Source organism: Pipistrellus hanaki, assembly GCF_964339955.1.
Source record: "Pipistrellus hanaki genome assembly, chromosome: 12".
NCBI lineage: Eukaryota > Metazoa > Chordata > Mammalia > Chiroptera > Vespertilionidae > Pipistrellus > Pipistrellus hanaki.
In genome coordinates this window covers 15,232,179-15,259,485 of record NC_140514.1, presented here as the reverse complement: position 1 = coordinate 15,259,485, position 27,307 = coordinate 15,232,179, and the positions used below count along the sequence as shown (strand labels likewise).

The 27,307-nt window shown below is 56.1% G+C and overlaps 3 protein-coding genes across 8 annotated transcripts in view; 1 reads left to right on the top strand and 2 right to left on the bottom strand.

The window, feature by feature from the left end:
- Positions 1 to 9,493, bottom strand: part of OTOF (otoferlin) — a gene marked incomplete at its 3' end in the record, with an annotated part of 70,634 nt that extends 61,141 nt beyond the window's left edge. For all 6 annotated transcript variants that reach the window (XR_014796589.1, XM_084901566.1, XM_084901568.1 and 3 more), the window contains exon 1: positions 9,265 to 9,493. Coding sequence is in view for 5 of the 6 variants with exons in the window: in XM_084901566.1 (XP_084757692.1) it covers positions 9,265 to 9,343 (79 nt within the window). The remainder of the gene's footprint in view (positions 1 to 9,264) is intronic.
- Positions 9,494 to 13,418: 3,925 nt separating this feature from the next.
- Positions 13,419 to 22,940, top strand: CIMIP2C (ciliary microtubule inner protein 2C; the record flags this gene model as incomplete). Its single annotated transcript, XM_084900952.1, has 4 exons — positions 13,419 to 13,492; positions 19,768 to 20,026; positions 21,032 to 21,144; positions 22,796 to 22,940. 4 exons carry the CDS (start codon positions 13,419 to 13,421, stop codon positions 22,938 to 22,940), a joined length of 591 nt encoding a protein of 196 aa, XP_084757078.1.
- Positions 22,941 to 24,606: 1,666 nt separating this feature from the next.
- The window catches only part of CIB4 (calcium and integrin binding family member 4), a gene marked incomplete at its 5' end in the record, with an annotated part of 33,280 nt that continues 30,579 nt past the window's right edge, over positions 24,607 to 27,307 (bottom strand). Inside the window, 3 exons of the mRNA XM_084901405.1 lie at positions 24,607 to 24,798; positions 26,177 to 26,265; positions 27,130 to 27,239. Coding sequence (XP_084757531.1) covers positions 24,768 to 24,798; positions 26,177 to 26,265; positions 27,130 to 27,239 — 230 coding nt within the window. The 3' untranslated portion in view covers positions 24,607 to 24,767. The remainder of the gene's footprint in view (positions 24,799 to 26,176; positions 26,266 to 27,129; positions 27,240 to 27,307) is intronic.

The window sequence follows — 27,307 nt, the reverse complement described above, 5'->3', positions numbered from 1 at the left end:
TGAGAGAAGAAAATCGCCTGTTCTCTGCAGCGGAGAGGCTTTCACGGGCAGGGCGAGATCATTAGGGGGGAAATTAAGCAGCCTCCTCCTCCCTGCACGGGCGGCGGCTCCTGGGGTAGCTGAGCCGCCCCGTTTGAAATGAACTCCGGAGTCAATACACGAATGTGGACAGCAGGACACCAGCTGGACCCAAATGGAGGGGTCAGGAGTCCAAAGCTTAGCAGAATTTTCTTGCGTGTCATTGGCCATTTTCAAATGTCTGGACTGCAGCCGCCCTCCGAGATAAAGGTGAGCTCAGCTCTTGTCTCCGTGCAGGATGGAAGGCTAGCCTTTCGTGGGGTGTGACTTAAGGGGACAAAACATCTGCACCAAACAGCTCCCTCTTGCAGACAGATTACCTTGCTGGAGCCGGACCTTGAGCAAAGGCAGGCATGTAGGGACTGGGCTATTGGCCTATGCACATTCATTCATTCATTCATCCATCCATCCATCCATTCATTCATTCCCGCCTACTCCTGCTGTGTCAGCACAGCCATGGGGCCCTGGAGGAGGGAGGGGCGGGCTGCACAGTGAATTGGAATGGGGATACTGCCTGAAGGAGCCTATTACAATCCAGAAAGGGGATAGGCCGGACGGATACAAGGGTACTTACTATCTGAGGCAAAATGTGGTCCCTGGCATGCAAAAAAATGTAAATAAAGTGACAACACAGGGAAAGGAGAACTGGCCTCCCCTAGCAGGGCTTTTACCCGGGAAGGTTGATGGATCGAGCTCTGCAGAGAGATTGGGGAGGAGGGAGAGAGAAGGGGAGAGAACAGTGTGAGCCAAGTTTGGAAGCGTGGAGCAGAGAATGGGCACTGGGCAGCGGAGTGGGACACAGGACAGGGGAGTTCTGATGGGGGAGGTACAATACAATGAGAAGGGTCTCCCCTCAGGGAGCAGTCCACAGAAAGAAGACGCTGGGGCTGGGGGTGCCGGGTGCTGAGAGAGCACAGGTTGTGGTGCATCTAAAGGGGACATCATGGTTCTGCAGGCTCTGGCGCTGTGGCCTCTGTCAGCGCCATTACTCCTTTCCCAGCGTGAGCTCGATACAGAGTGGAGCACCCTGTCTGTCACTCAGACTTGTCACTGTTATTTCCTTTTGTTACTTAAAATCAGCAAAACCTGGTTGTCAACACTGGCTGGGACTGACTATACAAAGGGTCCCTCATCAAACGCCCCATCTCCAGCTGTAACATCCCCCATCAGCTCGCCTCTGCTCCTCCAGCAGCTCAGGAGCGGTGGCCCTGCTGTGAGTTCATTCTCCCAGTTCAGATCAGCCTGTTCCTCTCGGAAGCCAGATACCCCCACGAGCGCCAGGAAGCAGGGCCCAGGCAACCCTGTGTGCAGATACAGAGCTAGGGCCTAGGCAAGTTTGGGGCCCGGTGCCCGCAGCTCAGGGCGGAAGGAAGCAGGGACGGGGGCTGGCTATTCAATCCCCCAAGGTCATCGTCTGTAAACTGGGACAGTTACCCTGGACCAGCCTGCATCCTGGAACCACAGTGAGGACCAGCAAGAGGCTGCTTCTGTGAGAGTCTGAGTAAAGCATCCTGTACAAGCACAAGGGGCCTGTGGGTACTGGTGAGGCTCAGTGGCCAGCCTGCCTGAGTCCAAACCCCAGCTCAACCATGTGAGCCCTGGAAGGGGTTAGCCTCGCTTTTCTGTGGTTACCTCACCTAGAAACGGAGGAGATGCGAGTGCTCCAGCTCCCGGCTCATTGTTCGTCACCCATTAAGAAAAGACGATTATCCTACTAATGAGTCCTTTAGATAGTTATCTACGTTTTAAATATAAAAATGGTCTCCTCTATTATAAATCACTTTTTGTAGAGTATTTTTAGTAGTATATAATCAGGAACAATTTTCTTCCTCATCCTACATAGTATTTTTCAAGTTTTAGGTGTGATTAGCTCTTTTTTTTTTTTTTTAACTAGATAAAATTTATGTTCACTGCTCTTAAGTGCACCATCCGATGTATTTCGGTAAATGGATATTCACTACACACTCAAGAAGCAGTGTTTTGTCAATCAAATCAAGTCAACTAGTGTGACTACTCCAACTTTCTTCTCCATTTTCAAATTGCTTTGGCTCCCCTAGATCCTTTACATGTCCATATACATTTTGAAATAGTTTTCAATTTCTACAAAATAGCCTGATGTGTCTTTCACTGGGATGGGGTTCAGCCTGTAGGTCAATGTGCGCGGAACTGCCATTTGAACGTGCTGAGTCCCTCCAACCCATGAACACAAATCATATGCATCCTATGTATCTGGGTTTCTTTTATTTGCTCAGCATTTTTTTTCTTTTGGTGTGAAGGCCTTTCATGTCTTTAGTGAAATTCACTTCTCAATGTTTGGTGCTTTCTATGCTATTATAAAAGTAATTGCTTTGTAATTTCTATGTTCTAACTGGTTGGTTTCTATAGAAATATAGTTTTTGTATATTAAGCTCAGATTCTAAAACCTTGCTAAATCTGCTCGTGAATTGTGGTAACTATTATATAGCATCCTTAGGATTTTCTAATAATCCATTAGTTTTGTTGTTTTGTGTGTGTGTGTGTGTGTGTGTGAAAAGGAGCCGTTTTAGTCCTTGCTTTCCAACCTGGGTTTTTCCCCCTGTGCCTTATGGCTAGAACTCTGGGACAATGTTAAACAGAAGTAGTGAGAGTGGACAACATGCTTTGCTTCATGATCCTAATGTTCAATATTTCAGGATTAAGTATGTTATTATCTAGATGTTTTTGTAGTTTTCTTTATAAGATTGAAGTTCTCTGTTCTTAGTTTTCTGAGAGCTCTTATCATGAATGAATGTTGGGTTTTGTTGAATACCTTATTCAACAAAATAAGGTGTCTCTTGGTGGTTTTCTTCATGTATTATGTTATTCTTGTAAACCATCCTGGCATTCCTCAGGATAAAACTCACTTGTCACGCTCCTGGCTCCATCGGTGGCCTTGCTGACCACCCAAGTAAACCTGGTACAAAATTTAGAGGCGCCCATACCTTGCCCTCCCGCTCACTTCCAACCCCAGAGCTGCTACCCCCTTTCTGAACCCACGTCACCCCTTCTCTCCGAACCCACAGCCTTGCCCACTGAGGCAAAGCTTCCTCCTTGGGCTCTGGCCTGCGGTCCTGACCTCCAGAATGTTCTTTCTGAAACCATATCTCTCCATCCCATTCTCTGGCTAAGAGCTTTGGGACTCCCATTGAAGTACAAAGCAAAGTTCAAACTCCAGTGTGACCCTCTATGTGTGTGTCCCAGGCTCCCTTCCACCCCATTCCCATCCCAACCACAGCAAGCGCTCCCTAAACCCCAAACAGGCCTCCTCACCTTTGCAGCTGTACTGATATGAACCTCTCTGCCTGGAGTGGGACTTCTTGGGAGTTTTGTCTCCCAAGAAGGAAATGCTATTCTCTCTCAAGAGCCAGCTTTAACATCAGCCCATCCCCCATGGCGAAACCTACCCCCTGGGGCCCGTGAACTTGGCCAGCTTCATCTGCTTGGCCCCAGGGAAACCGACTTTGAGTGGCCCGCTCTCACCTCCAGTCACATGTGCTTCTCTGCCTTCTCTTCCTAAGCACCTTTCTCACCTTCCCAGGTGGTCCCCAGAACTCCTGGCCATGGGCTTCCCTGCTGCATGCTGCCCTGCATCTATTCCTCCCTTCCCAGGGTTCTTCACGCTGCTCACACTGACTTGTACAATGCCTGTCTCCCCCTGAGGGCAGGGACCCTGCCAGTTTCATTTACTGCTGTCACCCCAGTGCACTTAGCTGGCCCTCAATGGGTATTACTGCTTAGGTGAATAAAAGGATGAGCGAATGAGTGATTAAATACTTGACTTACAACACACATTGAAATGTAGCTTCTCATGGCTTGGAAGAAGCGTATGACATTGACAATTAGACATTGGGCCACTGATTGAATAGTTGGTAGTATTAAACAAAATGGCTAATTCTTTAGCAGTAAAATAATAGGTGGATTTTGTAGGGGCGTTTTGAGCCTTATGTCTTTTATAACTATGCACTGAATATTTATAGATGACATGGTATGGTGTTTGGAATTTGCTTCCAAATAATTAGGGGTGTGGGAGTAGGATGGGGTACCAATGAGACAAGATTGGCCAGGAGTTGATGGTTGTTAGAGAATGTATGGGGAGAACATGAGGCCATGATACTATTTTCTGTATTCTTGTATGTATCTGAGGTTTTCCGTTACAAAAAGTTAACAATTTGAAAAAACGGATGAGACCCAGGGATGCGAGCCGGTGGGAGGGATGCAGATGTGATGCTCTTAGGAAAGGAGGACAAGACACCGGGCTCCGTGATTCAGGGAAATTATTTGCAATTCGGTTTTGAGCACATTTCCAGCAGCGTTTCTGCCAAGGGCCTTTGTAGCGGAAGGCAGTTATATGGTCATTTCCATATCAAAAAAGCACTGTCTCATCCAAGCAGAAGCCTGGAGAATTTTCGGCAGCTCTGCTGCTTTCCCAGGTCGCCATCAGCCTGCTCTGGGCGGGAGTGGGGCAATCACCACGGGGGCTTCAGGCAGAGGAGGTTCCCCACCCCCACCCCGTGGTGAGGGGCTTGTGTGTGCTGGGAGGGGTGGAAGATGTGGGGCACAACCCTCAGAGAAACAGCAAAAGCACGGAGCAGTGCCCACGGCCGGCAGACGCGGTCCCAAGCTCTCCTCTCTCTGCAGCCCACCCTCCCACGTCCTCTCAGGGGGATCTCAGCTCCGGGGGTGCTGACAGCCTCTGCCTCCTCCACCAGGAATGGCAGAGACGCCTTCAGATAGAAGTCACATTGGCACCAAGAAGGAGAGCTCCCCCGTGTTCATGGGGAAAAGAAATCTAGTCTGGAATCTGAAACTGTCCTTGCGGCCAGGAGTTAGGAGAATCTTGTCCCCCACTCATTTCCCTGGCCCCTCCTGTGCTAGCTCGTCTCCTCCCCACCCACGTCCTGCAGCCTCTACTCCAGACAAACCTCGTGGCTTCCCAGTCATCTTACTTCTCTGCGATGTTCGTCCTCTGGCCTCTGGGCCTGTCCGTCCCTCCCCCAGAATGGCTTCACCTCCCAGGACGACCTTCCTCACCCCTCCTCTGCCTCTCCGCGAGGGCAAGCATTATTCACCACCCAGCTCACGTGCGTCCTCCTCCCCTCCTCTTCCTCGGCCCCTTCAATGAAGCCTTCCTGGTGTCTGGAGCAGGAAGTAAGCTGCCATCCGCTGAACGCGTTGCAGTGTCCTCCCTACCCCCAAGCACACCTCGGCCCCCCCGGGCCTAGAAGTGTCTCTCCACCAGGCCTGCACCCGCTTCTTCTCCCCTGCCAGACGGTGAGTCCCTGAGTTGCCTGTGAAGTCGCACCCTGTACCCTGGGCTGCACACAGCAATGCTCAGAGAGTGACCTGTCAGAGGCCCAACGGGGCCACGTGCAGTCCCTTTGCTTCCACCCGTGGGCCTGAGCGGGACTCCGGTTCGCTGACATCAGCCTCCTCTAGGGTCCCGGAAGATCCCCTGGGCTGGGAGGTCGATGGGGGAAACCTGGGCCAGAGCTCTGATTCTTGGCTCTGAGGCCCCTTCCAGTCCCTGATGACCCTTAGATAAAAACAGGAACAGAGCAAAGAGTGCCAGAGCCACAGAAGAAGACTTGGAACCCGCTAACTCCTGGATGCCTCAGAGACGTTTGGTGTCCATTCTGATGACCAGGCCCGGGGATCCAGGCGGGCTCATTGGGATGGGAAGATCGGCTACCTGTCCTGAAGGTGCAGCCTGCAGAGCTGGGCGTTTCTCAAACACAAATGTTATCATTGGTTTGTGCCAGGAGCACGCCACAGGACTGCAAGGGCGGGGAAGGCTTCACAGAGGAGGTGACCTGAGCCTTGAAGGGTGAACACAAGTTATGGGAGTCCTCAAGGTGGAGGGTCAGGGGGCCCACCAGACAGAGGAAACAGGACGTCTCGAGGCCTGGAGATGTCTGCTGGGGAGGACAGGAAGGTCCGTGTAGTGGGAACATGCAGGGTAGGATGGGGAGAAGAGAAGGAAGGAAAAATCAGCTGGGCCCAGGGGGAGTGGGGGTGGCGGGGCGGGAAGCCTTGATAAAGCAAAACTTTGTGCCAATTTCCAGTTCAGGTGAATTACATGGAGATCAAATCCAGCCTCCAGACAGCACCCATCTCACCCATCAATCCCCAAACCCGGGGTTTGGGCGGGGGAGCTCGGGATGGAGAGTGAAGGGAGGTCACGGGGCTGGCCCAGGCAGTCTGTCCTGGTCCCCTGCCCGCCCCGGTGGCCCTCAGGTCTGGATGGAGCGGAACCCTGGGCAGAAGGTTGGGCCAGAGGAAGGAGAGCCCCCCCCCCCCCCCCCCCCCCCCGCACCTTGTGTTCTGTGGCTCTGATCGCTGCTGAGGATTATTTTAGGAGTTGAAAAAAGACAGACCCTAAGCTAACACTGCCTCCCTTGGAGTAGCCATCTATGGTCAAGATGGCTCCTTCTCAGACAGCCTGCACCTGCTTCTGGCTGCGGGGCTTTGCGTTAAACGGGGACCCTTGTCTCATCTTGTTCATGGGAAGCTGAGGCCCAAAGGCCCTGTGGCCTGCGTGTCAGGCCAGACCAGGGCCCAGGCCTCCTGGGTCTCCTGCCTGACCCTGCAGGACAGGGGCTGTGTTTCCTTCACTCCCGGTGTGAGGCCTGTTCACACACATCAGCATGGCGGCCAGGGAGTGAATGAAGAAGGGCAGGAGCAGGTTAAGAGCAGCCGGGCAGTCAGAGCTAAGGGCTAGACACTGAGCTGGGTGGTGAGTGCTGAGTGGCGCGAGAGTGGGGTGGCCAACCGACCTGGGGTGGCAGGAGGGGGGTCAGGGACAACGCTGGTGCAGACGCAGCCCGCTGGGTCCCAGGGACAGTCTGCCCCAAGGAGGACTGGAATGGCCGCCTCACAAACACACCGGTCATTTCAACGCTCTTTCCTCCAATTCCTCGGAACCCGCTGTTTCGCTGAGGCAACCTGGTGAGGTGGTGTTACCCTCGTGCCCATGTTACAGATGGGGAAACCGAGGGCCAGGGAGGAAACAGAAGTCGCAGAACCCATGGAGGACTTAAGGATCCTGGCCCCATATCTAGAGCTTTCTCCACCACAGCCCCATAAACGCCCTTCTAAGTGTCCGGAAGAACGTATTTCAACCCGGATCATCTGGTCTATGGGGTCACGGCCAACAGGCCCAACTGAGCCAGGGCTCCCTCCCTCCTGGGATTAGAACCCTGACTATTCACCCGTGTCTCATTTCTCCGAGTAGCATACAAGGTGACCCAAGAAATATATACATACTTTGACCAATTATTAATTCCAATAAATTAAATCTGAAAAAGAAAGAAACATCAATTGAGCTATCAAGGGGAAAACGTGTGTATACATTTTTTTGGGGGGGGCGGGGTGGGGAGGAACACCCTGTATTTGTGGACACCAGTTGTGTGTGCCAGATAGATGCCTTGGAACATTCTAGAGCGGGTCGGTCCCTCCGAATTATTGTTACTGTTGGTCTTTGGAGTTTCTACTTGTTGCCAACCGTGCTGGCTGCAGCAGGTGATTGGCTGAGCCATCCCTGGTTGTTAGGGATCTTTCTGGAAACCTGCTTGCCATCTGCCTCTTCCTGCTGCCCAGCCGCCCTCCACGGAGCCCTGCTCGGCCCCCCTCCCCCGCCGCAGAGATGGACGTGGATTTCTCCACTCGGTCCACAGGCTGCAACGAGGCCAATCCCTGCGCGGCCCGTTGAGGCTGGAGGGCCAGCCCCACAGCTCACAGGAAAAGGTGGGACCGTGCAGGTCTCTTCACTGACACCCTCGGTTTCTCAGCCTGCACATGGCGCTGGTCTGTGCAGCCCGGGACTGTCCTGTCACGGGTGTAACAGCACCGCAACCTGCAGCCCAAGGGCCCAGCACGGCGCTGGCTGTCCAGCGCGGGGACGCAGTCCACAGACGAGGGGACATGTTGCTTTTTCTAAAGCCAGCCACGCGGCAGGTGGCACGCGGAGAACGGGGGTGCTGCGGAGAAGGCAGCCGCTGGGCTGGTGTGGGAAGCAGCAGGCGGCCCAGCCCCCCTTCCTCTCCCCGCCGCCAGCAGAGACTCTGTGAACCCCTCCACCCCTGCCCGTCCCCATGCCCCGGGCTGGCCTGCCTGAGAGGGTGGTGTGGGCGTGGGGCAGCTGCTGGAGAGTTCTGGGGAAGGCTGCACGTGTCTCACCTCTCCCTCCTGACACAGGTGCTCACCCTCACCCTGTTCGCATAGCTCCTCCCTGACACCCCCAGCCCCCTGGAACCTGTCTTCTCCCACCTTTCAGCTCCGCTCCCAGCAGGCATCCTGTCCCCTCTGCCTGCCCACTTTGCTCCCTCCTCTTGGTCCCTGAGGTTTCAGCTGAGGTGTCGCCTCCTCCTGGAAGCCCTCCCTGATCACTAGCCTGGGCCAGGGTGCTGCTTCTGGGGCTGGCCGGCTGCACTTGTCTCCACCCTTGTCGAATCGCACACCTGTCCCATTTGTCCGCCCACTGGTCCCTACTCCACCGCATGTGGGCTCCTTGCGGGCAGGGCCTGGGTCGTGCTGGGCCCCCAGCCTTAGCACGTGGATGATAACAAATGGTCGCTGGACGCACGAGTGGGAAGGAGGGGGAAAGAGAACTGGCAGAGGGGAGACGAGAGGGGCTCACAGGATTCTTGCTCCTGGGTAGATTGGCAGGAAGCCAGCAGAATCCCCATCATGCCCAGCCCCATGGAGCTACTGGCCACTGGTTTCTAGGAGCAACCCTGGGCCTTCCAGGCTGCAAACCCCACCCCCACCCCACGCCCAAGGAAACCAGCCTTCTGGAGGGAGAGGGAGAGCAAAAGAGGGCCGGGAGGCTCTGCAGGGCTTGGCCCTCAGCCCTGGGGCCCCTAAGTCCAGGGACGGGGTCCTCACATCTGCTTCCCCAGGACCCCTTGCAGTCCGAGGGCTGTGCCTGGCACCTGGCATGGGCACCCTGGCAAGTGCAGGGAGAGAGACAGGCACAGACACAGACGGAAAAAACACGGGGGTCACCGATTTTTAAGAGATCATAATGGCCCGTCGGGCTAGGGGCAGATGGCTGCCCGTGACAAGCCTCCTAGCCCCAACCCCTGCTCGAACTTTCCCCACCCGCCCTCCCGCCCTGCCCCATCCCTGCCGGCCCGGAGCGGAGTCCTCCCGAGACAGGGGCTTCCCTACCTCGGAAAGTCACTTTGGCGATCCGGTCGCCCCTGCCCCGCAGCTCCGAGACAGTCTTGAGGTGGACGAGCAGGGCCATGCTGGCGTGCAGAGCCTGGGCACTGCCAGGCGGGAGCAGCTGGGAAGGATCGAGCCTGGGAGCGTGGCCCACACGCCTCCCTCCTCGCTGCCGCTGCCTCCTCCCGCCGTGCCCCCTCCGGTGCTGCCCACGAGGCCGAGGCAGCAGAGCGGAGCTGCTCCTTCCAGAGGCCCCACTCGCGGAGACTCAGCCCTGCCAGCTCCCGCCCCTTCAAGTTGTCAGCCCAGCGTGCATCTGTGTGTGTGTGTGTGTGTGTGTGTGTGTGTGTGTGTGGTGCAGCCTGGGAATGCAGGCAGAGTTGGAATTCATTATTCAGCAGCCGCCGGCTCCCAGATAAAGCCCTGTCCAGCCCCCGGTGTCTCCTCCTGGTTCCCAGGGCACAGCTGCCTGCCCACGCCACCGGGGCCCTGCCGTACCCTGTGAGGCCAGCTCTTCTGCCTCCAGGAGTGGGCAGAGGGGGGTGGACAGAGGGGGGCGGGCGGAGGGGGTGGGCGGAGGGGGGCGGGCATGAATGTGAAAGGGGGGCGTGTGGCGGGGGTGCCCCCTCCCCCAGGGAAGGGGGAACGCCATGATCTGTGTGCACAGGAAGCGGGGATGTTGCCTTGGCGTTTCAGGGTGACCCACGCCACCCCCTGCCCCCGGTCAACTTGGCCACCAGGGTCGCTGGTGCCCGCGAGGCTCAGGGGGCCTGATGGGCCAGGCCTGGCTGCTCTGAGTGGGTCCCATTGTGCCACGTGGGCAGTCTAACCCAGGGCTCCCCAGCCAGAAAAGTCAGCATCTACCGGACAACACCCAGTGTGTGCTCGGTCCCCTAGAGACGGGAGCCCTGAGAGCAGAAGAAAAGCACCCCCTCACCTGTTCTCACAGGGACTGCCCCCGCGAGGCTGGGCCCGACCCCCGCCCTGGGGTCACTGGACCTGGGAGGACGGAGGAGCCTTTGGAGCCAGGCTGAGCGTGATGGCAGGTGCGTGGCTGTGAAGGCTTCAGACGCTCATGCTCCACTAAGGGCAATGCTTACGGTCCAGGGCAATGGCCTAGCCCAGTGGTCGGCAAACTGCGGCTCTTGAGCCACATGCGGCTTTTTGGCCCCTTGAGTGTGGCTCTTCTATAAAATACCATGGCTGGGGGAGTCTATTTGGAAGAAGTGGCTTTAGAAGAAGTTTAAGTTTAAAAAAATTTGGCTCTCCAAAGAAATTTCAATCATTGTACTGTTGATATTTGGCTCTGTTGACTAATGAGTTTGCCAACCACTCGTCTAGCCCCATCCTCGGGGCCTGGGGATGAAGAGGCCTGGGGTGGGAGTGAGATGGGCTGGAGCAGATGCAGGGGGGGAGGGGGAGTGGAGGGGAGAATTTCCAAGGGCCAAAGGAGAACTGCCCCCTCCTTTCTTCCAGCAGCAACCTGACGAGGGACTTGGGGAAAGGAATGCTGGGGACTGTGATCCCCAAACCTGCAGCCTTTGCAGGCCCAGCCGCACCCTCGCTCTTACTGTTTGCTCTGCACAAAATGCCCCTATATCCCCCCTCCCGCACCTGGGCTCACTCAGCATGTCCATTCCTGGAAGCGCCTCTGCACCTGCACCCGTCCCCAGGCTGCGTCAGGGTCCTCTGTGCTGCCTCTGCCCCTCCCGCCTCACCCTTCACTGGGCTGCTCCGCCAACCTCCCCCTGCTGGCGGGGAGACCCCAGGGGCCTGTCTGTCTGGATCCCCAGGGCCTGGCATGGTATCGGGTGTATAGCAGGAGGCCCGGTGAATGTTGGCAGGATGAGAGAGGGAGCCTGGTGATTTCTGTGGAACGGAGTCGATGATTCAAAAAGGGAAGCGGTGCATTTTCACAGCATGCTAACAAGCGGCTGGCTACTCCCTTTCAATGCTACAGCCCAAGCGATCTGCAGGAGCCTCCTTCCCTCCTTCTAGGTGCTTCCTCGCTACTTTGACTTATTGTTCTCTTTCTATTTGTGTTCTATTTCCTTTTCCTTTTCTTCTTCCCCATTTCCCACTCTCCCTTTTCACTTTTATCTAACCATATTGAATCAGAGTATCTTAGAATAGTGCATTTATCAAATACAAGTCAATGTCTACACTTTAAAAAAAGATAAATTTAATGTCTCTTTATTTAAAAACAACAACAACAACAACAACAAAACTATAACTAAATTGACTGGCATGTTCCCTTCATGAGGTCATCAGTGATCTGTGTTTGTAAGGTTTGGTGCCAGGTGATAGGAAAAATCCATCTCCTCCCTAGGCTCCCTGGAGGTTCTCTCTTGAAGGGGGTGAGTTTCATGAGGCCTCCAATGAACCTGTGTATCTCTGGGGAAAAGCCCATGAGCTTGCCCCCGGCAAGGCATTAAGCTTTGCTGAACCTCAGTTTCCACATCTGTAAAATGGTCCCACCGGCCAATTCCACCCTGCCAACCCATGGCATCCTTTAGCTGAGCCAGCTGAGCCTTCTGAAATCTGAGTCAGATCCCACTTTTAGTTTCCACTGTCCTCTTACCCATGTCAGTAACTCTTAATCTAAAATATACTCAACCAACATGGACTGAACCCCTTCTGGGACCAGGCCCTGGGGATTCAGGGATGAATAGGATACAGCGCTGGACCTCAAGCATAAGAGAGAGATGGATTTAGTCCACGGACCACTGGTGGTCCATGAGGTCCGAAAGGTTGGCGACCGGACTAGAACACAGTCAAGTAAACACAGGGTGATGGGTCCGTGGGCGGAGGAGCCTCAGAAGCCAAGAATGGGGAAGGGAGTGAACACTTGACCTTGTCCTGGGGTTGGGTGGCGATGGGTCATCAGCAACACCTTCCTGGAGTATGGCACACCTACACAGAGGGCTGTTCTTTTACAACTTTCATAAAATGTGTTCTTCCTGTAGCCCAGGCTCTGCACAAAGCACTTAGAAGTATAGTGATGACGGCAGAGGGAAGGTGGGGGCAGATTCCTCCCACCCCGTTTGCAACCACTCATTCCCCTCAGTTCCTTCTCCGCCCCAGACCTCAGTCTTCCTGCTTCTTGCTCTCAGGGAAGCCATGGCTCCGCTGCTCCCGCTGTTATCTGTCAGGACAGCTTTGAGGATCCTAGCCGTGGTGGCAGCAGCCTGTGAGCTCATTAGCGTCTGTGGCCTCATCCGCTGCCACTCACGGAGCCAAACTGTGAAGATAACACTTCCATCCGCAGATGAAATGAGAGTGTGAAGCACAGTGTGAATGGCAGCCCGTTCTTGCTGATGCCGGACTCGCCCTGGGTGCTGGCGCTGGGGAAGCAGGGCCACGTCCATGTGCCAGGAGCTGTGACCATACCCTCGCCCTCCAGGAAAGACCGAAGGCTTCTCCCTATCCCCACCTAGCCCAGGCTGGGGTCCGGGTAAGGGGAAACCCGGATGTGGGGGCCAGACAGTGCCAGGGAGGAGGCATGGCTGCAGAGGCCCTCACCGGGCCTTCCCAGGGCAAGCAGCCAGCTCCATTGATCCGGGCCCGACTGAGCTGCGGAATTGGAGGCAAATGTAAATCACACACTGCGCCCTTTCCACCATTTGCTTTTTGTCCCATAAGCTACTCTCATGGAGTAGTTTGAGGGGCCAGACGAGGCGAGAAGAAGACCATTTCCCTGAGCGAACTGGGTTTGCGGCCACTCAGGCTCCAGGAACCAGGGGTTCCAAACCCGGCCGAGGGGAGGACAGGGGCGCCCCCAGCCCGGCTCCCCATCGTTTCCATTCGTCCCGCATCTGAGCATCTCCACGCCGGCCCGCAGCGAAGCCTAGATGATCCCGTTCCTGGATACGACCACGAAGTGGGGGTGGGGGGGGTGGGGGGGGTGGAAAGGGGGACCGCGATTTGCGGGGTCACCCAGAAGGGCCCGAGGAGAAGGGAGCCTTTTCGGGGCGCGCCCCTCGGAAGGGGATATTGGGGGGGGCGCGCGTGGTCCCCAGAACCCGGCGGCTGCGGGGCCCAGGGCGTGGCCAGGCGCTTTGTTGCGGGGGGAGGGGGGGGGGCGGGGAGGAGACCCGCCTGTGACCCGTGGGCCGAACCCCAGAGGCCAGTCTCGCTGCGCGCTCGCCGCCCCCACCATGGCCTCCCGCAGCGCGGGCACCCTCCTGTCCGAGTTCAATGCCGCCTACGTGCCCCCCGCCCTCATGCCCGGGTAAGCACCGCCCTCCCCGGCAGAGCCTGCGGCTCAGAGCCGCGGGGGATAGGGGGTGGGAGGCTGGGGGTGGGAGCCTCTCCCTCCCCCTCCGCAAAAACCCTCCTCCGTCCTCAAACTCAGTCCTCAAACTCCGCCCCCGCGCCTTTGGGGTTGAAGGAACCCCAGGTGCCAGGTGTTGGCCTGGCTGGGTGGTCTTCCCGGGAGAGGGTGGCGCCCCCTGCTGGGCGCCCGCGGGGACTCCCTAGACCCCCCACTAGGTAGGAAGTGGGTCCCTAGCTGCACAGAATACACCCAGGCCCGGATAAGGGGAGCCCCAGGGGATGGGGGCCGGGTAAGGGGGAGCAGAGGAGACACCGTGTGTGGGGTTGGTGTTTGGAGGCGCCCAGGCAAGAGCGAGAAGGCCAGGAATCCCCGGAAAGTGAGCAGCTCAGTTTGGGGCACCCGGTGCAGCGCTGGTGTTTGTCATTTGAAGAAGTGAAGGAGACGTGGTGGGCGCCTGGGGGCGGGGCTCAAAGACTCTGGCGAGCTGGACAGGCAGAAGGAATGTCCAATGGTGTGCGCTGTCCTCGGACCTTTGTTTGGTTCTTCACACCTCCCCTTTCCCTCCCCCTCCCCACCCCCCAAAACCAGCGTGCTGTTTTGAGAGTGTCCAGCCCCCAGGGCTGCCTTGTCTGGAGATGCAGGGTCAAAACTACCTTCCCTTTCTCTAGATGTTTCCAAACCCCAAACATGTAAGCTGCAGGCCTGGCTGTTTCCTTCCGGCCTTTTGTCCCAAAGTGTCTGAGGTTTGCACCCCCAACCTCCTCTCCGGGGCATAGGATTGTCTTCTCTCTCCTACCAGTCAGCACAGGCATCGAGGGCAGGAGCTGGCTTCTGAGAAGCCACCTGGACAGTGTGAGCACCTCTGTACAAGATGAAGGCATGAGTGAGAGAGAGAACGAGTGATTGGAATTCATGTCTTGAGAGTTCTGCAGGCAGGTTTTCCTGTACTCTCTCTCCTCCGAGAACCGAACAGACTGAAAAGTGAACACCCGACCTCACAATGTATTTTATACAAAGTTTGGGTTGTTTGGAAGGAAGACATTGGAGGGGCGATGCTATTAAAATCATGTCTGCACACGGAGGTAGTGTGGTAACCAGGGGCTGGTCCTGGAGTTTTAATCCGCCCGCGTGTGGTCAGGACCTCGGACAGCTCAACTTGGGTTCCCATCAGACAAAGCTAGCTGACCAGGCCACAGTCCCCCACTCATTCGCTCATTTGGGCCTCCGTTTGGTGAAGATGTGTCGAGTGCCCAGAGAGGTACCCGATGCCTCTCGCACCTTCCTGAAAACGGGGTTCACGGGCCCTGGAGAGAGACCTGGACTTTGCAACAGGGACCCTGGACTCCAGAAGAATCATCAGCCCCTAAAAATGTGCCTCCACGTGTCAGTTCAACTCAACAAATATTTGCAGGGTGCCAGCTACTGAGTGCCAGGCATGCCAGGGACGAAGATGTGAGTAGAACGCAGCCCTCTCTGCCCATGGAGCTTACGGTTCAGAAGGAGAGGACTTGCTAAGGGCCCAGGTAATTACCACTCAGCAGACTGCAGACTGGATGTAAGAGAGGCACAGAGAGCAGAGACAGTTCCCCGGAGGGGCCAGGCCTGGTTCCTGGGCGGGTCAGAAGAGGCTCTATGAGGGAAATGCTCCTTGAGGGGTGGGTAAGAGCACACGTGGGCAGAGGAGGAGAGCAGGGTGTTTTGGACGGAAGGGTGGCCAGTGGAATGCTGGGATGGGTGTACCGACAGGATATACGTCCACAGCTGGAGTGGAAACACTGCGGTGTGAAGGGACGATGAGACTGGAAAGATCTTTCGCGGAGGCTCACGTCAAACAGGGCCTTGAGCCCTGGTCCAGTGTGTTCTTAATTTCACAGGCAACGGGGAGCCGGGAAGGGATGTGCAGGAAGTGCTGTGGAGAAGAGGGCGCACGTGGAAGGAGGACACACTAAATAGTAACACGTTAATTAGTTAATAGGGCTGCTCAGGGGATCCCGATGGCTCCTGGTAATTAATTTCCACGGTAGCTCTGGGCCAACCTGTGGTAGTAAGAGGCAGGGAGGGACTGCTCCCTGTCCCACAATAACCACCGTGGCCTTGAGGATGCGCGTGTGATGGTTGCCCAGGGACCGGCCGAGCACTTGTGTGTGGTGGTCAGGGGGGGAGGCACACCGGAGCACTGAAGGGGCCCAGGAGGGGCTGTGGTGGCACCACAGGGGCTGTTGGATGCCCCGTCATGAGACCGTCCCCTGTTCCTCCCCGCGTCCACCTGCTACACGGCCAACAACACGGGCCTTCGAAGGCTCTCCACCTGAACCGCATGGGTCATGCTCAAGGCACACACATGTGCACACACAGTCACAGACCTCGGCAGCCAAGGCGTGCCCGCCGAGTGCTAACTCAATGAGAACATTCGCACGTGTGTGCACGCACACATGCCCCTCCCCAAGCAAGTTCTGAACAGAATCCCGGCAGAACCTCGCTGCAGGGGAGAGGGCTTCCATTCCATTGGAATGCAAATGCCTTGGCATTCAGAGAAGGTGGAGAAGCGGGGAGCAGAGGGGAGTATGCAGGGAGCCCGAGGGTGGCGGAGAGAAGAAGAATCACAAGAACCCATCACATTTCTATAGCTACTTCCTTTAGAGGAGCGCAAACGCCACTGTGGGTGGGACTCTTCCGGGCAGAGCCAAGCCCCTTGGGAATCAGCATTCCAGGACGCGGTGCCCGGGTTTCTGGACTTGTGCCTCTGCCAGTGAACAGTTATCGAACACATGTCACGTGTGAGGTGCCGTGTAGGTCCCAGGGGTAAAGGAGAGCGCAGACGAGCAGAGGAAATGAAGCAGCATGGATCTGTGGGGGTGGAGGATCATCCTACTGTGAAGCAGAGGTGTTGGTAGAGGGTGTGTGGCCAGGGAAGGTGGCAGAGGGCCCTGGCTCAGTGAGTGAGGGGTAGGTGCCCTGAGGGGTGGGAGGAGATAGGCTTGGAGGCTCTGAGAGCAGGTGGGGCCCCGGAGATGCGAGGAACATTCCTGGGTGCAGGGCACCCTCAGGGAAGGGATAGGAGAGGTGGGCCCTGTGACCTCGCTCTGGCATCCGTGTGGACGATGGGTGGGAAGGGATGAAACTTGGTCTACAACACGAGCTAGGAGACCTGAGACTGTCCAGGTGAGCCACGAGGCCGGCCTGTGGCTGGTGGGACAGAGAACAGTGGGAAGGCCCTATGAGGGAGCATCTGAGACTCCGGGAGGAGCGGGGTGTGGAGGACAGCAGGGACTCCTGGGGGATCCAGGAGGTGGAGGACCTCAACCAGGATGAGGATATCCAGGAGGAGGAGCCAGCTAGTGTCAGTCGTTCTGAGTGTGGAGTCTGGGGGTCAGCCCTGGTGGTCAGCTGAGGGTGTGGGTCTCAGCCACAGATCTGGGTGACCTTGGTGATGGAAGTTTACCACAGATGAGCTCCCCCAGAGGGAGTGGGTCTCTGCAAAGAGAAGAGAACTCTGGGTAACACCAGCACCCAAAAGATGGGGGTGGGGAGAAGAGAGCCAGACCCCAATCTGCCCCCTCCACACTGAGGTTCTCCTCAAAACTTCAGTCAATGCAAATCCTTCAGGGAGCTCCATTCCCCCTCCCCCCATGGGAATGGGCCTTCCCCTCTTTAATAGCATTAGAGCCCTGACACAGCACAGCCCCTGCACACCCCGCACTCAAGAATACTGAATGAGGAGGTAGGCTCAGGAAGGAGGACGGAGCCGTGTGGACCTTTGTCATTCCCTAAACACCCAGCACTGTGCCAGCACATAGTAGGTTCCCAGTAAAGGGACTCTTAAAGCCATCTGACTCTTAACAAAGAAGAGAGCACAATGCCACCCTAACCCCTCAATCCAAACACCCAGAATTCACCAGAATTAGCATTTGGTGCACTTTAGTCCAGGTTTCTTTTTATGTGTATATAGTCAGATAAAAGACGGCATGGACGGCCCCGCCGGCATGGCTCAGTGGTTGAGCATCGGCCTGTGAACCAGGAGATCACAGTTTGATTCTCAGCAGCACACAGCCTAGCTCAATCCCCACTGGGGGGGCCTGCAGGAGGCAGCCGACTGATGATTTTCTCTCATCATGATGCTTCTGTCTCTCTCTCTCTCTCCCTTCCTCTCTGAAATCTATAAAAATATATATATTTTTAAAAGACGAAGCAATTTTACAAAAATATGATTGCACTGAATGAGGGGTTACTTTATCGTGAAAAGCATGAAATGCAATCTTACTAGAATTAACTGAAGAGAAAGATACTGACATAAAATGAAAAAATAGCTAGACTTAGATAAATGCTAATTCATCACAGAAGATATTAGTTCATAAAAGATCCCTTTGAAGGATGGAGACAGAGAGAGAACATCAGGGGGTTAGAGTCATTATGGCTTGTGTGTGTGTAATGACATGTTTCAATTTTAGAAGCCATGGGTTGGCTGCTTTAGAAATTCTTAGTGCGCTTCCCTCTACCCACTCGCTAATTTCTATTGTTTAAACTATTTTTTACTTTGCCAGGTTTTACATTGCGTTCTGTTCTGCAACCAGCCTTCACCTAGTTGCTCTCCTTAGTTCTGTCCTTAAACCACCAGTCATTCTAACAGGGTCTATATTATTGTGTGTGTGTGTGTGTGTGTGTGTGTGTGTGTGTGTGTTTCTTTTGAATCATCTCATAGTTGGCAGGATTTTGTCACTGAACACCACTTTCCCAAAGAGGGGCACGGCTGAAGGAGACGGGTACCCACATTTCTGACTTGGACATCTGGGAGGTGCTCTTCGATGAGATGAGATAGTGGGGAAGGTGAGGCTGGGAGGGGATGCCCGGGGACACCCAAGGGAGACGTTTTGTGTGTGACTGCCTACAGGAGTCTGAAGCTTGGCGGGCACTTCTGGACTGGGTGTCTAGACTGGGGATCATCTTCCTATCATCCACACAGGGGAAGGTTAAGGCCATGGTACACATACCCCCCCTATGATCCAGAGGGTGTGAGCGGAGGAGGAACAGAGGAGGACATTGAGAAGGAACAGGGCGGAGATGTAGGTGAAAACCAACAGACAATATGAGAGGACACGAAAAATACCAAGAGCGGTGTTTCAAGAAGAGAGAGGCCAACCACATCCAATGCTGCGAGAAGGCCACTGGTGGCCCTGTCACGAGCTATTCCGTGGCATCAGGGGCAGGGCAGGGTTTCAGCGGCTGAGGGGGAAGGGAAGCCCTCCGCGGTGCTCCCTGGGAATGCTTTGATCTCCGTCCTGCACGCAGTCTGACGCTCATGCTTTGTGGAAGTTGCTAGTTCTCCCCTTGTTTTGCCTAAACAAGGCCGTGGCTTTCTGTGTGTCTGCCTTCCCCTGGGCTCAGAGCCCTGTGTCTGCCGTGCTCTCTGTGTCCCCAGGCCTGCTCAGTGTCCGGTCCGCCTCATAGCCTCCTTGGTTGCAGGGGGGCATGGAGGTCCTTCCGCGGCTCTCAGAGCTCTGGGACCTGGCCAGCTCCGGGCTGCACCGTGTGCGTCGTCCTCCTAGGAGCGATGCTGAAGCTCTCCGAGCCCAGGCCCACACACTCAGCACGTGTCCCCGCTGTGCCCCTGTCATCCCCTCACATTCTCTCCACCTCTTGATGAAATAACTGCAGATGCTCAGAGCTGCAGGAGACCTCACATCTTCAGCCCCTGAAGGGGGCCATCAAGGGAGATTGATTTGCCTACAGCCTTGCTGAGGGGGGTCAGAACAGAAGCCACTGTTTCCAGCCCCTGTGTGAGCCTCTGGTCTGGAGATGTGGCCACCCTAGAGGTCAGCAAACTCATTAGTCAACAGAGCCAAATAGCAACAGTACGACGATTGAAATTTCTTTCGAGAGCCAATTTTTTTAAACTTAAACTTCTTCTAACACCACTTCTTCAAAACAGGCTCACCCAGGCCGTGGTATTTTGTGGAAGAGCCACACTCAAGGGGCCAAAGAGCTGCTTGTGGCTCGCGAGCCGCAGTTTGCCGACCTTGGGGCTAGGGTGTGAAGAGGTCCACAATCTCTTTCACTCACCACATTCCCATCCCCCTCCACAGGGACTGAGCTGGGCAGTGCACTGTAGGAAGCCGCTCAAGCCCCAGAGGTAGCCACGGGGCCCACTGGCCTCACCCCCAGTTTTAAGGGCCTCCTGTGGAGGTGGCTCTGGAGCCCTTTCCAGACCTCTCCCTCTCCCTCTGCCGTCACAGATACAGAGGCCATGTTCCCGGTGTGGCCACCTCCTTTGGCTCCACCTACGGCTCCACCACCTTCAAGTACTTCCAGGACTGCCGCCAAGCAGGCATGGAGAACAGCCGCACCCCCTTGAGTAAAGGCGGCCAATTCCCGACCATTTTCTCCCCGAGCCCCAGCCTCCTGCAGAGCCGCTGCCGCTGGCTGCGCAAGCCCACCTACACCCGCTTCAACCTGGACAGCGACCGCTCCCTCGAGCTCACCCGCTTCTACCAGGTGGGCTGGGCCGGGAGAGACCTCTCACCCCCAGAGTCCTGGTCTCCCCTCACCCAGGGGCTCCGCTGCCTCTTGCCCCTGCTCCCCCACCACCGACAGGAGAGTTGGAGCTTTTGGGGATGTGCCGCTCTTGCCTCTGCCCTGTGGCCTCTCAGCCCTCTGGACCCCTGCTTACCTCCTCCCTGAGTAAAAGACCGGAAATGCATCCCTAAGAGGAACCAGGCATGCACAAAGGGCCCACGAAGTGCCTACCTAGCTTCAGTCCCAAGCCTGCTCTTAACTGTACATGCCCACCCGGAGCCACGTGCCCACCTGACACCTGCTCCACAGGCCTCTGAGGACATGCCCCCAGTGGAGCTCAGCCCCAAACTGGACCCTAATTGCCCCCAAGGGAAGAGGCAAATGGAGGGGACCTGCCCACTCCCTAGTGTTCTTGTCCGGTTGCTCTGGCCTGGTGCAGACCCGTCCTTGCCGGCACAGGTGCTTGGCTACCTCAGTGGGGGCCGGGCTCACCCTCTGCTTGGAAACCTCACTCTCACTCACCCCCTTGCAACATCCCTCCATCCTGGTCAAGGACATGGGTGCACAGGGAGCTCCAGGGAGGTGACCCGGCGGCTGCCGTCAGACTCAGGTGCTGGGGGGCCGTCTCAGTGGGCCTGGCAAGGCCTTGCTCTCCATCTTGGCTCTCACTCAGAGCACGGACTGTCCAGGAGGGAGGGAGAGGGAGAAAGGAAAAACAGGGGCGAGCCAGGCCTCGCATGCCTCACCTCTGCTGGTCACTTGTCTCATTTACTCTCCATCGCGAAGCTGGGGAGGTGCATGTCCTCATGCCCATTAGACAGATGAGAAGCCGGGCCCAGAGAGGGCACCCCGCTGGGGACTCCTCGAGGGCACTAGGGGAGACAGACACCACCCCTGCTCAGGGACAGCCAGGCGGGGACTACAGGTGCCCAAGGTCACTCCTGCACACTCCCCACCTGCCATCTCTTTCTCGGTCCCCTGAAGCTGGCACAGCAGCATCGACATCACTACAGAGACAAGACAGGCCTGCTGCCCGGGATCCCCTACTTCGTGCTGCCTGTGAAGGAGAGTGAGCGGTACCCCATCCCCACCGACCTGTGAGTGCCTGTCTTCCTGCCACCCGCGCACTTAACAAGCACGTGTCCACAGGGTACCTGCCCTCAGCCAGGCATGCAGGCGCCCAGACTGAGAAATGAGTTAAGGCCTTGCCCTAAAGAGCCTTTGCCTTAAAGGCTGACAGTTACAGAACAAGAGGGCCAGGGTTCCGGAAGCCTCAGGATGCTAAGGACCTAGCCAGATGCACTGGAAGTTTGGGAGCAAACACCTTGGATTTTTGCTAGGCTGCATTTGTAGGCTTCCTCCTTGCAATGGCAGCCAAGCGCTGGTGCAGCGCTGTGAGCAGCTGCTGCCCTCTGATGGGCATGGAGGGTACTGCACAGAACAGGGAATCCGGGCCTGGACCCCAACCAGACTTGGAAAATGTTCTTCTAAGGACTTGAAAATAGCTTTCAAAGTCCAACGGTCAACATGACAAAATAAGAAAGTTCCCCCATGCCCGCACCTCACTGCTTTTGTCTGGGACAAATGTCCCCCTGAAAGATGATCCAGCACACGGTTTCCTTACTTTCCCTCCTGATGCCCAGGCACGGAGATAAGAAGTCTGTGCCATCAAGGTGTCATGTGGGGTAGGGGGCATCAGGAGGTCAGCTAGCAGATCTTGGCTTTCTAACTCCATTCTGATCCCTTGCTTATCTCACGAGCTCTGAGTCTTGCCATCATCATTGTTGATGAAGCAGCAACTCTTTCCACAGAGGTTCCTCTCTGCAATACAGATGAGCTCGTTTTATAAATAGGAGCTCTGAGGCTTAGCAGTAGTCTCGGAAATGTGTGCCAGGTGGCAAGTCTGGTGGGAGGTAGAACCTGGAGGAGCCCAGGTCTCCTGGTGCCAACGCTAGGGCCCCGGGTTAGGCATCTCCTTGGGGTGGCTCAGAGTCGGGCTTAACCTGGAGACAGTGTGGGGCCTTTCCTGGAGTCAGATCTCCTCTTGAAACCATTCTGGGCAAGATTTGCACCCCCCACAGCTGTGGGGTTCCCAGGACACCCCAGCTTTGCTTCTTCTCCAAACGCCTGGCAACCTGTCCTGCTGCTTGATGGCTTCTTGCCCAATACAGAGGGCCAATACAGAGGGTGGTAGGGAGTAAGACAGTCAGTGCCTGCATTAAGCCCTTTCCTAGGCTGCCTCATGGCCTGGGGCAAGTTCCTGGCCTTCCTTGAGTTTCATCACCACCAACAGCATCATTGTCATCACCATCACCATTGTTGCTATCATCAGCACCACCACCATCACCAACACCATCATAACCATTACCATTTCTTATAACCTTTGTTGAGTGTCTGCTCCTGGTCCAGCATTATGTTAAGTGCTTTATATGCATTGCATCCTTTATTCCTCAACACAAAGCTCAGAGGGAGGTACCAACACCAGTTTGTTTGATATGTGTACACTTCTAGCAAGAGTTGGGCCAGAATCCATCCCAGGTCTGTCTGACATCCACGTCTTCACTCTTAGCCTCTCTACGGTTGTGCAAACATAAGTTATGTCAAGTGCAGGGTAATATCACATGTTAAGTTGATGAGCAATCAGCAGGGTCAGGGTCAACGTGGGCTGGGAAATGGGCAGGCGGGGCTGTGGCTGGGCATTTTCACCCTCCCTCCCTGGCATAACACTGACTTTGTCTTTACCCCCAGGCCTCCTCTGAGCGCGAAGGATAAGTGGCACCTTTTTAGAGTCTCCCCCGACAACCGGAAGGTCCACCAGACATTCCCGTCGGGGAAGAGGGTCTCCTACCAGGAGCGGCAGAGGAGAGACACCTACTTTGAGTTCAGATCGTGATGCCTGAGAGCCGTGGCCTTAACCGGGCTGGCTCTTTGGAATAAAATCTATACCACACCATCCCACACTCCTCTCTGAGCCCCAGGAGCATGTGGCTGCAGCAGGGCAGCATCTGAGGATCATAGCACAAGGTCTTAGGGGCTGTGGAAAGCTCATCCCAATGGGGTTCAAGCCAAGAAAAAGTGGTGCCCGGGGACCTGCTCACCCACATCTCCCCTGAGGGGCAGGAGGTAGAACTGAGAACTGCAGGGCTCCTGAGGCTCAGGTGCAGGGGTGCCTTCCACCTGCCTCCTAGTGTCATCGAGGAAGCCCCGTCAGCCATGTCTGAGAATGAGGGTGAAGGGACCCCAGACAGTGTCATTTGCAAAGGAAGTCCCAACTAGGCCCTGGCCCAGCATTGTTCAGTCCACACAGTAACGTGTAAGAGAAGTGAAGTTATTGATATAGACACTGAGGCTCAGAGACGTTGCTCAAGCTCACAGCTTGGAAATGATACCATCTGGGTTTGAACCCAGGTCTGACTCCCAAGTCCTGATTTTTCCACTACACATCCTTCCTGTGGTCCAGGTGGAGGCTGAGGGGCAGGGGTGATGCAGCCCTTGGGATCCCAAAGGACTTCGTGGTGCCCGGAGAAGCACACCTCCTTGGAGAAGCACACCTCCCTGGAGAAGCACAGCCATGCCAGTCTGTTCTCCCAGACTGGCATGGCTGTTTCTAGAAGGAGACAGGAGGGGGAGACCCAGGACTGAGCCACTCTTCAAGGAATCCTGATGTTTCAGGAACCTCCCGGCCAGAAGTGGGCCCTGGGGATGGGTTCTGAGGCCACATGCCTGCCGTGGCCTGGGAGGACCAGGGTCGGCAGTGTCTGCTCTTTCCAGGCTGCTGCTTTCCTCCTTCTGGAAGGCCGCCTGCCTGGGGCGGGGACAGGATGTGGGTGACAGCCCCTCAGTGCACTGGGATGAGCACCTCTGGCCAGGGGTGTACCCACACCACAGGATTCCTCCAACATTCCAAGGCCCCTGGGTTTGATCAAGGGACTCCAACCAGCAACAGGGCCCTTATGAATAGTGAGACAGAACCTTTAGGCAAAGGGACCACTGCAGGTTCAAGTACAAGGGTGGAACAGCCCTTCCTGAGAGCCAGCATTTAGATCCCTTCCTCCCCTCACCCCCTCTCGCCCCAGAACAGTGTAAGAAAGAAAAGCCATGTTCCCACCAGATAGGCATCTGACAGCTCTCAGAGACCCCAGGGGGGCTCCTCCTGTGTCCCGGGGTCCCTGACCAGCTGGGCCCCCAAGGGTCCTGTGGGGGCCAGATTCATTCCAGGGCTTGGCCAAAGAGCAAAGCAAATAAACCCGGAATTCTGGTCACACACTCTCCCATCCCAAGGGCGCCGAGATGTCCTCTCCCTCGACCAGGGCTGGGAAGCTGGGCGCCAACTGGAATGAGCGCTATGAGCACCTCTCTGTACGACTTCACGGAGAGTCCTGGTGGACTTCATCCCGTCTGCCCTGGCCCTGCTGGACGAAGGCTGGGGTCTGAAGCCTGCCCCCCAAAAGCTGGCCGTTCCAGCCCGCTTGGCGTCAGTAGCGAACTTAAGCCCTGAATGAGCAGAAGACTTCTATGCGACCCTGCCTTCAAAAAATGATGAGCTGTCGGCAAAGAAACGGCTTTTCCTTCGCTTTATTAAATAAACAATATGCTCTAAGTTTTGGCGGGACAGGGACAAAGTCATCCTTTTGATCAAGAGGCCCCTGGAGTCTGGAAGGGGTTGGATTCCAGTCCAGCGGTCTCCTCGGAGTCACCAGGTCAGGGATTTGTGGCCACATCAGCATCCCCAGAAGTGGATCTGAAAGGAGCTGCAAGAATCCATGAGCCACTTGGAGCCTGCAGGTCTAAGGCGCCTCTGACTTCCGGGATCGCAGCAGTCTTAGCTGCATCCTCCCGTGCCCTCCTCGCATCCCTTCTCTGAGTAACGGCCAATTCGCAGCTCTCCCAAGCCAACCCAGGCTTCTTTGAGCAACTCTGAGCACCACTAGAATGCAAAGGGTGTTAGAACCCGGTGGTTCTGGAACCATGGGAAGAAATGGGAGAGATTCCAAGGAAAACTCAATGCCGACAGGATTCTGGCCTTCATTGTGTGAGGAAGAGGAGGAATTACCCTTGGGCGGGGTGGTCCCAAAAGTGGACCCTCTTACAGAGAGTCTGCCTAAGCCCAGCCCCCAGCAGCCATGCTGGAGTGGAGAGCTTCTGCTCCATCCAGGTGCTTAGAGGGCGAGTGGACACCGGACCTGAGCTGGGCCAATGGAGTTCTCTCTCTGCAAAGTTGGAGTCACAGCTGAAGGTCATTACTTAGGAGTCACTGAGGGTCATTCGAAGCCAAGGAGATGTAAACTTGGCCACTGTGGGGAGGCGTATTCGGCCCCCTGTCTGACAAAGCAGAGATGGCTGGTTTGCATGTAGAGCTAAGGATGGAGTTGCAGGGGAGAGAGGGCAGAGACCAGGCACTGCGAAGTCCTGGATTCCTGACCAGTGCTCCCTGAGGTCTAGGTCTTTTTTGATTGGTTTGTTAAATTGTTTTGAATGGGCATTCCTTCTTGCCATCAAATCACCTAGACTACGAGACAGAGAGCTGAATAGGGCCCAGGAGCAGCTGACTCGGGCAGAGATGCCAGCGCCGCTCTGCAGGGTGCCCTGGCAGGCTGCCTCTGGGACGGTGCTGCTCTCCTCACCGGAAGGCTCCAAACAAGCTTGTTCAACACGCCAGGGAAATAAGGAGGAGGCTGATTCTCTCCAGGTGACCATTAAGGCCCCTTTCTGCCCAGAACAAGTTTTGGAAATGCTCCAATTCTTCTCTGAGCTGTTCCACCACCAGAATCTTCACACCCCTTGCACATCTCCAACTCCTAGTGACCCCTGGAGGTTGTGGGATGGGAGGAGAGAGGACTAGCAGTGGCATGGCAACTCCCCAGGTCAGTGCTAGAGCCCAGTGGGCGTTGGGAGCAGCACCTGAGGTTGGACCAAAGCCTAGATGCAGTCCTCCTCTCACCTCCTAAACCCTCTGCCCCCTGGCTCCTTCTAGCATCCCTAATTTCTCAGCAGTGCCCGTTTGGAAACTCATGACCCCCCCTGGGAAGACAGAGGTGCCCCACTGGCCGAAGGGAGACTGGGGAGCCCTCCCTGTACCCCACTATCCTGGGCATACCCCATCCCCATTCCCACTCTAGGACACCTTACTTCATGAAGTCTGGAGCCTTGTTCATGGCGTGTTCAAATTCTGAGAAAGACAGCATGTTGTCATTGTCCAGATCCGACTCGTTCAGGACCTGGCTAGGGCGGGGGAGGGGCAGAGAGGAGTCAGGTTGAGAGAATGAGATTGGGGCTAAAGGGGTGGGGGGAGTCTGGCATGCAGAGGCTCCCTGCCAGGAGCTTCACACTTCCCAGAGACCCTGACCCCTGTGAGGCAGGGGTTCTCCTGCCCCTGCTGCCATCCACCCCAGATAAGGACATAGACGTGCAGGGAAATGAGGTCATGTGCCCTGAGGTCTAGGACCCGGTGGACTGGTCTCCTGTGGGAAGAGCTCTCTTGGTGCCTCCAGCACAACGTGGGAGTGAGAAGAGTACAGGGGGAAGAGGGTGACATCTCCCCCACCCACTCCTGCCACTGGGTCACAAGCAGGGCCTCTGCACTGCAAAGGGCCAGTTCGGGTGGAGGAGGCAGGGATGACCCTCCAAGGTTTTAGTTTTGCTTCTGGTTTCCATCTGGACCAAAAGCACTTGAAGGTCCTCATGGTCTTAGGACAAGTGGACCCACGCCTTGTTGGGTTTGTGAGGCTGTCTTCATGTCCACATTGGACTGTCACACTTTGGACTGTCTCTCCAGGACACCTGGCCATTATGTGATGCTGGACCATGTGGGGAAGGGGACAAGGTGATGTATTCCTTTGATGCCAAGCTGCTGTTGGGCCGCGTGCCTGCAGTGTTGGTGAGAGGGGCCCTTAGGATGGGTGGTTTGGGCATACTGTTCTGGGGACCCTGGAAGGGAGTCATGGGAGGAAGTCTTGATCATGGAGGAAAGACAGGAAGTTGGGGGGTAGTTGCCTCCAGCCCTCAGGGCACCTCCCTGCCTGCCATCTGGGCCTTTGGGTGCCGGCCTGTCCCACCCAAGCCTGTGCAGCCCAGGCACACACGTGGGTCGTGAGGTCTGTCAGCAGGTCCTCTGACACGTCATCGCTGTTGAGCAGTCGGAGGACAATCCTCTGCAGGTCCTCCTCATCAATGAAGCCATTCTCATTAAAATCTGAAAAGAGGCAGCAGGGCCTGAGAGCAAGGAGGCACCGGCCAGGACCCCACAGACTCCCACAGCCT